General features: G+C 41.0%; 1 protein-coding gene across 1 annotated transcript in view; it reads right to left on the bottom strand.

Annotated features, from left to right (window-relative positions):
• The window catches only part of MEI4 (meiotic double-stranded break formation protein 4), a 256,058-nt gene that overhangs the window by 159,169 nt on the left and 84,516 nt on the right, over positions 1-12,373 (bottom strand). Inside the window, exon 3 of the mRNA XM_027550979.1 lies at positions 8,709-9,241. Coding sequence (XP_027406780.1) covers positions 8,709-9,241 — 533 coding nt within the window. The remainder of the gene's footprint in view (positions 1-8,708; positions 9,242-12,373) is intronic.

The raw sequence follows: 12,373 nt of genomic DNA, 5'->3' as shown, positions 1-12,373 counted from the left end.
TGTCCCAGTGCTAAAAATTTACATATTTATATAATATGCATATATAATATGTAATATTGGTTTAACCACAACTTATGATAAAACTATGACTGGAAGAGGGCAGCCATAAGACATAAATTTTTGTCTTCTATGATACAAAGTGAATAGATAAAAAAAGAAAATAACCTGAGAAACAGCAGCACAAGCCTTTTATGTAAAAGCACAGGTCTAAGTGGTGGCCAAACAGGAGTACAGATCTGGCTGTGGTGTCTCAGGGGGCTGGAGGGCTGGGTGACGGCAGCAGGGCTAGCTCCTGGTCCTTATAACGGGCGATGGTGTGCATTTTAAAAACACAGGCGCGGGTTTCCACTTCTGGGAAGCGGACTTGTGTATCTCTCATCCTCTCACTAAGTACAGCTAAAAACCCTGGGCATTGTATTTAAAACACACCCAAGAAGACTTACAGGCAGACAGGCTGTGAACCTTAGGCCCAAAGGAAGGACTAGGTGGTGAGTTCTCTCATTTCTTTTTTTTTTTTTTGGTTATTCCTTAGGTTTTTTTTTTTTTTTAATTGAAGTGTAATTGATTTACAATGTTGTGTTAGTTTCAGGCGCATAGCAAAGTAATTCAGTTATATATATATATAAAACATATATATATATATATAATATGTTATATATATATAATATGTTATATATATATATATAACATATTCTTTTACAGATTCTTTTCCCTTGCAGGTTATTACAAACTATTGAGTATACAGTTTCCTGCGCTATAGAGTAGGCACCTGCTGGTCATTTTATATATTGTACATATATATTGTGTGTATGTCAGTTCTAATCTCCCAGTTTATTCCTCACCTCCACCATTTCCCCCATGATAACCTTAAGTTTGTTTTCTACATCTGTGATTCCATTTCTTTCATAAATAATCTCACTTGTACCACTGTTCTGGGTTCTAAATATAAATGATAACATATGATATGTCTTTCTCTGCTTTAGTATGATCATCTCTAGGTTCATCCACATTGCTGCAAATGGCATGATTTCATTATTTTTTATGGCTGAATAATATTCCACTGTATATATATTCCACACCTTCTTGATTCATTTGTCTGCCAATGGTCATTTTGGTGGTTTTCATGTCTCGGCTATTGTAAGCAGTGCTGCTAGGAACACTGGGGTCATGTATCTTTTTAAATTATGGTTTTCTCTGAATATATGCCCGATAGTGGGACTGAGAGGGTATAGATAAAAGGGAACTCTCTTACACTATTGGTGGGAATGTAAATTGGTACAGCCACTATGGACAATGGTATGGAAGTGCCTTCAAAAACAAACAATAGATCCGGTTTCCTTTTTGTCTTGTTTATCCCAGATTTGGAGCTGGAAAAAAAGCCAACAACCTGGAAATGCCAATGGGCACAGACAAAATCAACAACAACAATAAAAGACTGCTCCCCCAGCCAAAGGATGGAAAAGGGGCATCCTAGCAAGATGGAAAGCTTTAAAAGATAATCTCCCTAAAGCTGCCAATACTGGAGGAAAAAACTGTGGCTTGGCCCACCAGGGGAGCAAAGGCCAGTGAGAAGCCTAAACTCTCCACCCACCCCAACTATAACCAGACCCCCCAACTTGCCAGCAGACGGCACACAGAGCAACAGGGACAAGGAGAGAGGACAGGCTGCCCTGAGGCCCGGAGACAGGATTCTGCGGGAGGACGAACACACTCAGGAGCTCCTGCAGAGTGTGCAGGCAGTGAACTCATGGGGAGACTTCATCAACAAGAGGAAAGGGAGACAGAGGCAGGGAACGAGGAAAGGCTTCTCTGTGAACCCATGCTCCATCTGGAAGGCCAGGGGGAACAGCAAGAGAGCAGAAGGCTCAGCAGGCCCTGCAGCACTGGGTCAGGGACAGAGCAGCAAGGCCTTGTACAACCGCACACAGCTCTGTCCGACCCAGGGAAGAGGGTTCAGGGTGGACTGGAGACGGGAGAGGCCAAGGAGGCTGGGCGGGCTTCCTACAGGTGCAGGGGATTCCAGCCCTTGTTAAGGTTCCTGACAGTGGTGAGGCGGGGATGGGGGCGATCAGAGGAGGGGGCTCAGAGGAATCCGGACTCTGACGGGAAGGGACGAGCATCAGAACCCCACCAGCCGGGGGCAGAAGACTGCAGGTGAAGCGGCAGACACCCTGGAATTCGGTCAGCTTCCTGACGTGAGGGTTCTAAGGACTGAGCATGGAGAGGGCACGGCCACGCACGAGCCTGTCACGAGGGCCAGTGTTCATGGCTCCCGGACTAGCTGTGTGGCCTCGGGCAAAACTCTCTGAGCCTCATTCTTCCGGTCTATCAAATGGAAATAAGAACGGCAACCATGACTATCTCACAGAGTTACCGTATGAATATATTATGAGGTAATACTTTGGCCACCTGATGCGAAAAACTCACTCATTCGAAGACAGCCTGATGCTGGGAAAGAGTGAAGGCGGGAGGAGAAGGGGACAACAGAGGATAAGATGGCTGGATGGAATCACCAGCTCGATGGACATGAGTTTGAGTAAACTCCAGGAGTTGGCAATGGACAGGGAAGCCTGGTGTACTGTGGTCCATGGGGTCGCAAAGAATCTGACACGACTGAGCAACTGAACTGAACTGAATGGATGTGAAAACACTATAAAAATGGTAAACACAGTGTGTATTTTTTTCTGTTTCTGTTGTATGAATCTGCCATAAACTTAGTGGCTTAAAAAACACAAATTTATTCCATTACAGTTCTGGGGATCAAAAGTCTGAAGGGATCTCACTGGGCCAAAGTGAAGAGGCCAGCAGGCTTGCACTCCTTGCGGTGGTCAGTCCACACTTCCTTTTTCCAGCCTGCATTTCTTGGCCCATGGTCCCCTCTTTCATCTCCACAGGTCACTTCAATTCAGTCGCTCAGTCGTGTCCAAGTCTCTGTCATCCCATGGAATGCAGCACGCCAGGCTTTTCTGTCCATCACCAACACCTAGACTCAAACTCATGTCTATCGAGTCGGTGATGCCATCCAACCGTCTCATCCTCTGCTGTCCCCTTCTCTTCCTGCCTTCAATCTTTTCGAGCACCAGGGTCTTTTCTAATGAATCAGTTCTTCGCATCAGGTGTCCAAAGTATTGGCGTTGCAGCTTCAGCATCAGTCCTTCCAATGAATGTTCAGGACTGATTTCTCTTAGGATGGACTGGTTGGATCTCCTTATGGTCCAAGGGATTCTCAAGAGTCTTCTCCAATACCACAGTTCAAAAGCATCAATTCTTTGACGCTCAGCTTTCTTTATAGTCCAACTCTCACATCCGTACATGACTACTAGAAAAACCATAGCCTTGACTAGATGGATCTTTGTTGGCAAAGTAATGTCTCTGCTTTTTAGTATGCTGTCTAGGTTGATCACAGTTTTTCTTCCAAGGAGTAAGTGTCTTTTAATTTCATGACTGCAGTCACCATCTGCAGTGATTCTGGAGCCCCAGAAAATAAAGTCTGTAACCATTTCCATTGTTTCCCCATCTATTTGTTATGAAGTGATAGGACCGGATGCCATGATCTTAGTTTTTTGAATATTGAGTTTGAAACCAACTTTTTTATCTCCACAGCAAACAGCAAAGCATTTTCAAAATTCTCTGGATTTAGATGCTGCCTCTCCTGCCTCCCTCCTTCACTAACAAGGACTCTTGTGACTACTGGGCCCACATGGGTAATCCAGGTTAATCTCACACTAAGGTCAGCTGATAGCAACCTTAATCCCCCAGCCCCACCCTCACTGTCATATAAGATATATGACCTCAATATAACATATTCATAAACTCCATGGTTTAGGAGGCAGACATCTCTGGGGGACCATTATTCTGCTTACCACACACACCAAAGACTCTAATTTGATGTCTACTTATAGTCAATGTTTTATTTTTCAGTTTCATAAAGAATATGTCCAAGAGTTGTTTTACGGTTTAAAAAAATAAGGAATGTGTTTTCTAAGCAACTCATTATTAAGTCTCTAAGATTCAGCAACATATGCTCAATATCTAAAAAGCTAAATGATAACTATAGGTTTTGGTATTTAAATTCATACCATCATTCACTTTCCTAAATGAGAATTTAAGACAAAGACACTATTGAAAAATCTAAATACAATTGTAAGCATTGTAGTGTTAAACTTCCATGATGATATCCTGGCCTCTGAAGAAAGAGTGTACAACACTAGGATTAGTTTCTGCCATTTCTAATCACAGAAATTAACACCTTTTGATGTCTAGAAATATAGGAAAGGTCAGGCTGTCAAACAAAGGGCATTAAATAACTCAAAGGGAAATGTTCCTGACCCCAAGCAAGCACACAGGCGAATGAGGAAAGAGCCATACTGGAGCCTCTAAGTAGAGGACAGCTCAACCCAAGTTAAGTCAAGACTGCTTCCCAGGACCCCGAGAGCAAGAGCAGTGCAGACCTCTGTAGGTGACCTGGTTTCATGCCGGATATCTTTGATCCCTGTCAAATGGCAGTGTAGATTATACCTGCAAGTCCCACGACTGGTTATCCTAAAAATACAGGACAGATATGAAACTATGACAATAATTCCTTAGAAAAATGCTATTAAATAAACCTAATGCAAAGTTACATTAAAAAAGCACAAAAATAAATCAGATTTATCCAAATCTAAAAAAAGTCATGAATCAAATATCTTACCTTACATTTATTAATAAATTTTAACCAAGCTACTATCAGGGAATTATTCCAAACAATCTCCAAGATATCTCATTCCAGTCTCCTCTTTCTTGAACATATATATGTATATATATTGTGCACATATATATATACACACACACACACACACACACACACAATCCTGATATAACTAATATTCACCATGATGCCTCAAAATTCTGAAACATAATAAGTTCTTACTAATATTATTAAAGAAAAAACTAAGTTTCAAAGCCAAGTTCTTATTTATATCATTCAAGAAACACTAAGTTGTGGTCAGAAAAATTTTACCATTGAATGTACTGAAAACATGTTGCTGAATATTTTATTTATAACCTGGCTGTACAAGAATTATAAATACATGAATTCCTTAGTCAGAATATTAAAGTATTCATACCACACCCTTTCTTATACATCACACAAAAATAGGTTTAATAAAATCAATGGCACAAATCATGTTTTTTAAGAAATATAATTAATTAAGCACTTCCAAACTATGGAAACAGGTTTTTTCCAAAGTATCTTCTTTCTCTGAACTATGGTATTTTGTTTTAATAAATCAAGAATAGTATCATAAAAATTACAATAAAAGGAGCCATCCTGTATTTCATTTCAGAATATATTCTTTTTTGAGATTCTGTTTATTAGTCAAATAAACCTAAAAAAACATACAAAAGCATTTATAAAGAGTAATTGTTAGTCAATTTTTCTACTAAAGAAGCCTTATGAACATATCTGGAAGAAGATGACAATGGTAATAATGATGATGATGGTAGCAACAATTACAAAAGTTTGAATGACTTAATCTAAAGTGCTTTTGCTGGGGAGAAAAAAAATCCCCAGAGATAATGTCATTAAAACTTATTTATGAACCATCATCCTAATTGTGAATGCAGTGAGCAATTTTATGATCCTACTTTCTCTAAATGGCAACAATTACCTTTCCACGTAAAGTAGAGGCATTTACAAGTAGAGGACAGCGCAACCCAAGTTAACTCCCCGGACAGACACAAGACTAAGATAACAATGACATATTGGCTAAACAACAAAACCATGCCTTCACCCATTCTTCAAGGACTTGTGCCATGATAAATGGTATAAAAACACAGAGACCAAACTATAACATGATAAGCTTCCTCTATACATACAGTTCCCAAAACTACTCCTGTGTGGGCCAATCCTTAAGAGAAAAACTAGGCTGAAAAAATATTTGCATCAGCTGGTAACTGATAAAGAATATGAATGCCAGTATCTGGAAGAGTCCAAGTCACATAAAACCTGTTTAAAGTAGTATTAAAAGAACAAAGCAAAAAGATACAAAAAACAAATTAAGGAATATTAAGTATCTGAGGTATTTATCCATAACTAAGAAACAAATTATTCATCACAGATATATACCATGGATAATCTGATACTTAGTTTCTGACTGACCATATTAGGTAGAAAAAGAAATTTCCACTTCCCAGACAGAACAGTTCAGTTCAGTTCAGTTCAGTCGCTCAGCCGTGTCCAACTCTTTGCGACCCCATGAATTGCAGCACGCCAGGCCTCCCTGTCCATCACCATCTCCAGGAGTTCACTCAAACTCATGTCCATCGAGTCGGTGATGCCATCCAGCCATCTCATCCTCTATTGTCCCCTTCACCTCCTGCGCCCAATCCCTCCCAGCATCAGAGTCTTTTCCAATGAGTCAACTCTTCACATGAGGTGGCCAAAGTATTGGAGTTTCAGCTTTAGCACCAGTCCTTCCAATGCAGTACCTTTCAAAATGTCAAAAGCTAAATTGTAAAGTTTTCTATAATACTGATCAAATTAACACCTTAATAGAGAGGAAAAGAACAGATGGATGTGCAACAAACTGGATTTTGAGTTCAACTGTGTCAGAGTTTGGAAAATTCAGGTAAAGCGCTATGTTGTACAAAAACCCTGAGCATCAGATGGTGACAAGGGAACAAACACGGGACAGACAGCTGCCAACAAAAACAAGGTCCAACAACCCTGTAAGCCTTTTACCCAGTTAAATATCAAAAATAAGTCAGATGGACCTCTTGGTCTCCTCTTTGATATTTTCAGTAGTCAACTATAAAGGATTAAAATGTGAAAGCATTTACAAACAAAGGACCAGATATTGAGGAAGACAGCAAAGTTATGCAAAAAAGAAGCTCTCTATTATGTCTCAAGAACCAAGCAGCAAAACAATTTCAGGTTACCTGAAATGTACTTGCAATAAAAGAATCCCTGAGTCAACCTTTGAAACCCATTTAAAATAAACAAGGGAAGCAAATATATATATATATATATATATATATATATATATATATATAAAATAAAGCCATATTATTACTAGGAAGCATCACTATGAACAAAGCTGGTGGAGGTGATGGAATTCCAGTTGAGCTATTTCAAATCCTACAAGATGATGCTGTTAAAGTGCCGCACTCAATATGCCAGAAAATTTGGAAAACTCAGCAGTGGCCACAGACTGGAAAAGGTCAGTTTTCACTCCAATCTCAAAGAAAGGCAATGGCAAAGAATGCTCAAACTACTGCACAATTGCACTCATCAAACACACTAGTAAACTAATGCTCAAAATTCTACAAGCCAGGCTTCAACAGTACATGAACCGTGAACTTCCAGATGTTCAAGCTGGATTTAGAAAAGCAGAGGAATCAGAGATCAAATTGCCAACATCCACTGGATCATCGCAAAAGCAAGAGAGTTCCAGAAAAACATCTACTCTGCTTTATTGATGACACCAAAGTCTTTGACTGTGTGGATCACAACAAACTATGGAAAATTCTTAAAGAGATGGGAATACCAGACCACATCACCTGCCTCCTGAGAAATATGTATGCAGGTCCGGAAGCAACAGTTAGAACTGAACATGGAACAACAGACTGGTTTCAAATAGGAAAAGGAGTATGTCAAGGCTGTATACTGTCACCCTGCTTATTTAACTTATGTACAGAATACATCATGAGAAACGCTGGGCTGGAGGAAGCACAAGCTGGAATAAAGACTGTCAGGAGAATTATCAATAACCTCAGATATGCAGACGACACCACCCTTATGGCAGAAACTGTAGAAGAACTAAAGAGCCTCTTAATGAAAGTCAAAGAGGAGAGTGAAAAAGTTGGCTTAAACTCAACATTCAGAAAACAAAGATCATGTCATCCGGTCCTATCACTTCATGGCAAATAGATGGGGAAACAGTGGCTGACTTTATTTTGGGGGGCTCCAAAATCACTGAAGATGGTGACTGCAGCCATGAAATTAAAAGACACCTGCTCCACAGAAGGAAAGCTATGACCAACCTAAACAGTGTACTAAAAAGCAGAGACATACAGTCATGTATGGATGTGAGAGTTGGACTATAAAGAAAGCTGAGTGCCAAAGAATTGATGTTTCTGAACTGTGGTGTTGGAGAAGACTCTTGAGAGTCCCTTGGGGTGCAAGGAGATCCAACCAATCCATCCTAAAGGAAATCAGTCCTGAATATTCATTGGAAGGACTGATGTTGAAGCTGAAACTCCAATTCTTTGGCCACCTGACGTGGAGAACTGACTCACTGGAAAAGACCCTGATGCTGGGAAAGATAGAAGGTGGGAAAAGAAGGGGACGACAGAGGATAAGATGGCTGGATGGCATCACTGACTCGATGGACATGAGTTTGAGCAAGCTCCAGGAGTTGGCGAAGCCTGGCGTGCTGCAGTCCATGGGGTCGCGAAGCGTCAGACACAACTGGGCAACAGAATGACAAAAACAAAGTGGAGAAGCACAAGCTTAAAGCACAGGCACCTACACAGAGAAAAAAGCCATTACATCAGAAGCTAAAGCTGGATGTTGAGGTAAAGTCAGAGCTGCAGATGGCTACAAAGCAATGTCCAACTGGAGACTCTGGGTCATGAGGCCAAGTGACCGCAACAGGCACTACCCACTTGGTGTGCTCACCCAAATCACTGACATGGTATTTCATACATAAAAGAAATGAACTACTTACCCGATTGATATGGTTGTTCCTTAAAATAACCTGAAGCAGGGTCTTCTCAAACTCTTCCAACTTTGTGGAACACTTTCTAAGAATATGATCAGATAAGTTACAATGACCAATCAGTCTAGCTAATGTATCAATAGCTTCTATCCAAAAGCTTGAACAAGGAAGTTTGGGTGCTCGGTAAAAAGCAATCAAGCCATCCAGCAACTGAAAAACAGAATCCGATATTGTGGAAGAGGCATTTTCAAAGTGGCTTAAGTCTGTTTTCATATACTCTGACTCAGTCAAGTTCTTCAGTCCAAGCAGATGTTGCAAGAACTGCATGTGAGAAGTCAGAGGCTCTTCTGGGGGAGCACAAGGTCTACTCCCAATGGGCAGCGATGAGAAGGGGGTGGGGATCTGGCTCTCCCCAAAGCACTGGGGCGTCTCTGAGGGCGTCTGCTGCTCACTTGATAAATAACACCCAGAATCTTCCAGCAGAGTTGGTGTATTTTCAGAACTTTTAGGTTCCTGAGCCTGCAACTGGGAAGATGGATCTCCTGAAACGGAAGAGAATATAAGTGTTATCTTTTTGTGGCTAACATTTCTTCAAACTAGAGACTGCCTTTTCTAACTCAGAACACTAAACGAAGCATGAAATACATTCTTAGACATCTGAGAAGCAGTAGTGTAAAAATTACATGGAGGAGAAATGTGAATGAAATTGCTTGGACTGACTATAGAAAAGTTGTATATCTGGGAGAAAGCACGGGTGATTAACCCCGCATATTGTCAGGTCGCTATCTTTCATCAAGGCCATGCCTGAAAGACACAGAAGAGAGCCCACAAAACCGGACAGAAGTCACCATCTAGTACAGATTCCAACAGGTACCTGCAAAATAACACGTATATCTACGAAAATAGGAAGACCACTGCACATCCCACCCAGGTTAGGTCAGTGCCTCCTGGAAGAGGTAACAGAACTAATTTATAAGACATAAGCAGGAGTTCCAAGTTAAAAGTTCGAGGAACAGGGGGAAGAGCAGAGAATTTCACTGACCAAAGGGTCAGTGAAATGCACAGACTTAAAAAGGCAAAGCAAATCACTGTACTTTTAAGAACCCACCAGTAGTTTCATGTTCCTTTTACAGAAAATATAAGGCAAGAGATTAAATCAGACATATACATAGAGCCCAAACCACAAAAAAATCTTAAAAGAGATAGTAAGAACTTCAGAATTCATACATTCTGTATAATTGTATTTAAAATTGTATTAATGTGTATTAATATGTAGAGTGAGTGCAATTTGGAGAAATTATGTATATATGCACACATAGACTTTAGTTTTTTGGGCTCCAAAATCACTGCAGATGGTGACTGCAGCCATGAAATTAAAAGACACTTACTCCTTGGAAGGAAAGTTATGACCAACCTAGATAGCATATTGAAAAGCAGAGACACTACTTTGCCAACAAAGGTCCGTCTAGTCAAGGCTATGGTTTTTCCAATAGTCATGTATGGATGCGAGAGTTGGACTGTGAAGAAAGCTGAGTGTCGAAAAATTGATGCTTTTGAACTGTGGTGTTGGAGAAGACTCTTGAGAGTCCCTTGGACTGCAAGGAGATCCAACCAGTCCATTCTGAAGGAGATCAGTCCTGGGTATTCTTTGGAAGGATTGATGCTGAAGCTCCAATACTTTGGCCACCTCATGCGAAGAGCTGACTCACTGGAAAAGACCCTGATGCTGGGAGGGATTGGGGGCAGGAGGAGAAGGGGACAATAGATGATGAGATGGCTGGATGGCATCACTGACTCAATGGACATGAGTTTGAGTAAACTCCAGGAGTTGGTGACGGACAGGGAGGCCTGGCGTGCTGTGAGTCATGGGGTCGCAAAGAGTCGGGCACGACTGAGCGACTGAACTGAAATGAGTTGAACTGAAACCTAATATAGAAAAAAAATAAACAACTTATATATATGCATGTATATTTGTTTATAATTATCCAAGTATATGTATCTATATCTGTGTTTATATATATTCACACATATATGTGAATGTGTATGAATATATATATATGTATGTGTATGTATGTGTGTATGTAATAGATCTTTGAAACTATATATATATATAAAACCACCATAATCAGCTGAGATATACTGCAGTTCAAAGCTTAACTTAGTAACTTCATGTAACTCTTTGGCAGAGATGTCATTATAAACACAAAAAGGTTGTTGTTTGTGAAATGATTATCAGGAAAAGTGGTGACTGCAGCCATGAAATTAGAAGACACTTGCTCCTTGGAAGGAAAGCTGTGACAAACCTGGACAGCATATTAAGAAGCAGAGACATCAGTTTGCCAACAAAGGTCCGTACAGTCAAAGGTATGGTTTTTGCATTAGTCATGTACGAGTGTGAAGAATTAAGAGCATAAAGAAGGGATGAGGACTGAAGACTTGATACATTTAAACTGTGGTGCTGAAGAAGGCTCTTGAAAGTCCCTTGGACTGCAAGGAGATCAAAGCAGTCAATCCTAAGGGAAATCAGTCCTGAATATTCATTGGAAGGACTGATGCTGAAGCTGAAGCTCCAATACTTTGGCCACCTGATGAGAACTGACTCATTGGAAAAGACCCTGATGCTGGGAAAACCTGAAGGCAAAAGGTGAAGGGGGCAGCAGAGGATGAGATGGTTAGACAGCATAACCAACTCAATGGACATGAATGAGTCTGGCGTGCTACAGTCCATGCAGTGGCAAAGAGTCAGACACAACTGAGTGAGTGACCAACAACAAAAACATACCCACAATATTGAAATCACTGAACATCCTTCAGCACACTCATGTATCTATAAAACCATTTTCAGTAATACTGATGTCAGCAGCGGAAGCAGGAACGGGACAACAAACAGTGTGACTCAGGGAAGCAAAATGATCGTCTTTTCATATCACAGATCGTTCTATGGGTTCTGTGAAGAGCACATTGAAGGACTCAATCAGACACTGAAGATCAGTTCAAAGTGGCCTCTGTGATGTCAGGTGATGAATGAAATGAACCGAGAAGTTGCAGTGGAAAACTAGAAACGAAGGGACTGAGCAGGGAAAGAAGCACCAATGGAAGCCAGCTGATGGACCGGATGCAGAGGTCGGAGTGGACTAGGAATACACGCATCCTGTGCTTCTGACTTAGGCGCCTGGGTAGACGATGGTGCTACCAACTGAATAGTTCAAATACAGACAGGAAAGGGGCTTAGGAGAAACACTGAGAACTTGGAAGCAACCAGAGGAAATCTAGGCTGAGACATTCACCTAGAAATTAGCCACAGAAGCCAAAGGATGTGGAAAAGGTCTAGACTGCAAAGACACTTTAGGAGTCAGCAGTGTGCGGCGGGGGTGGTATTGGAAGGCATGGTTACAAAGCTCCAAGAGGGACCCTGAGGAATGTCAATCTGAGGGCTGAGTGGAGAGAACAGCCATCAAGGAGACAGAGAAGGGGCAATTGAAGAGGTACAGGAAGAAAAACAACAGTGTCATGAAAGCCAAGTGACGAGTTTCAAGGAGGAATTACATGCAGGTGGGAATAAAGTACTAATAAAACATCTGTCAGAATTACCAGTTAAAAAATCACCCACGATCACGTCCTGAGCAGTTTTCAGTCAGCTGGGGTGGTGAAGTGAACGGCAGAGTGAATGGGAA

Source organism: Bos indicus x Bos taurus, chromosome 9 (assembly GCF_003369695.1).
Source record: "Bos indicus x Bos taurus breed Angus x Brahman F1 hybrid chromosome 9, Bos_hybrid_MaternalHap_v2.0, whole genome shotgun sequence".
In the NCBI taxonomy this organism is placed as follows: domain Eukaryota; kingdom Metazoa; phylum Chordata; class Mammalia; order Artiodactyla; family Bovidae; genus Bos; species Bos indicus x Bos taurus.
Note: the sequence above shows the minus strand (reverse complement) of the source record. Positions and strands in the feature narration are given on the sequence as shown.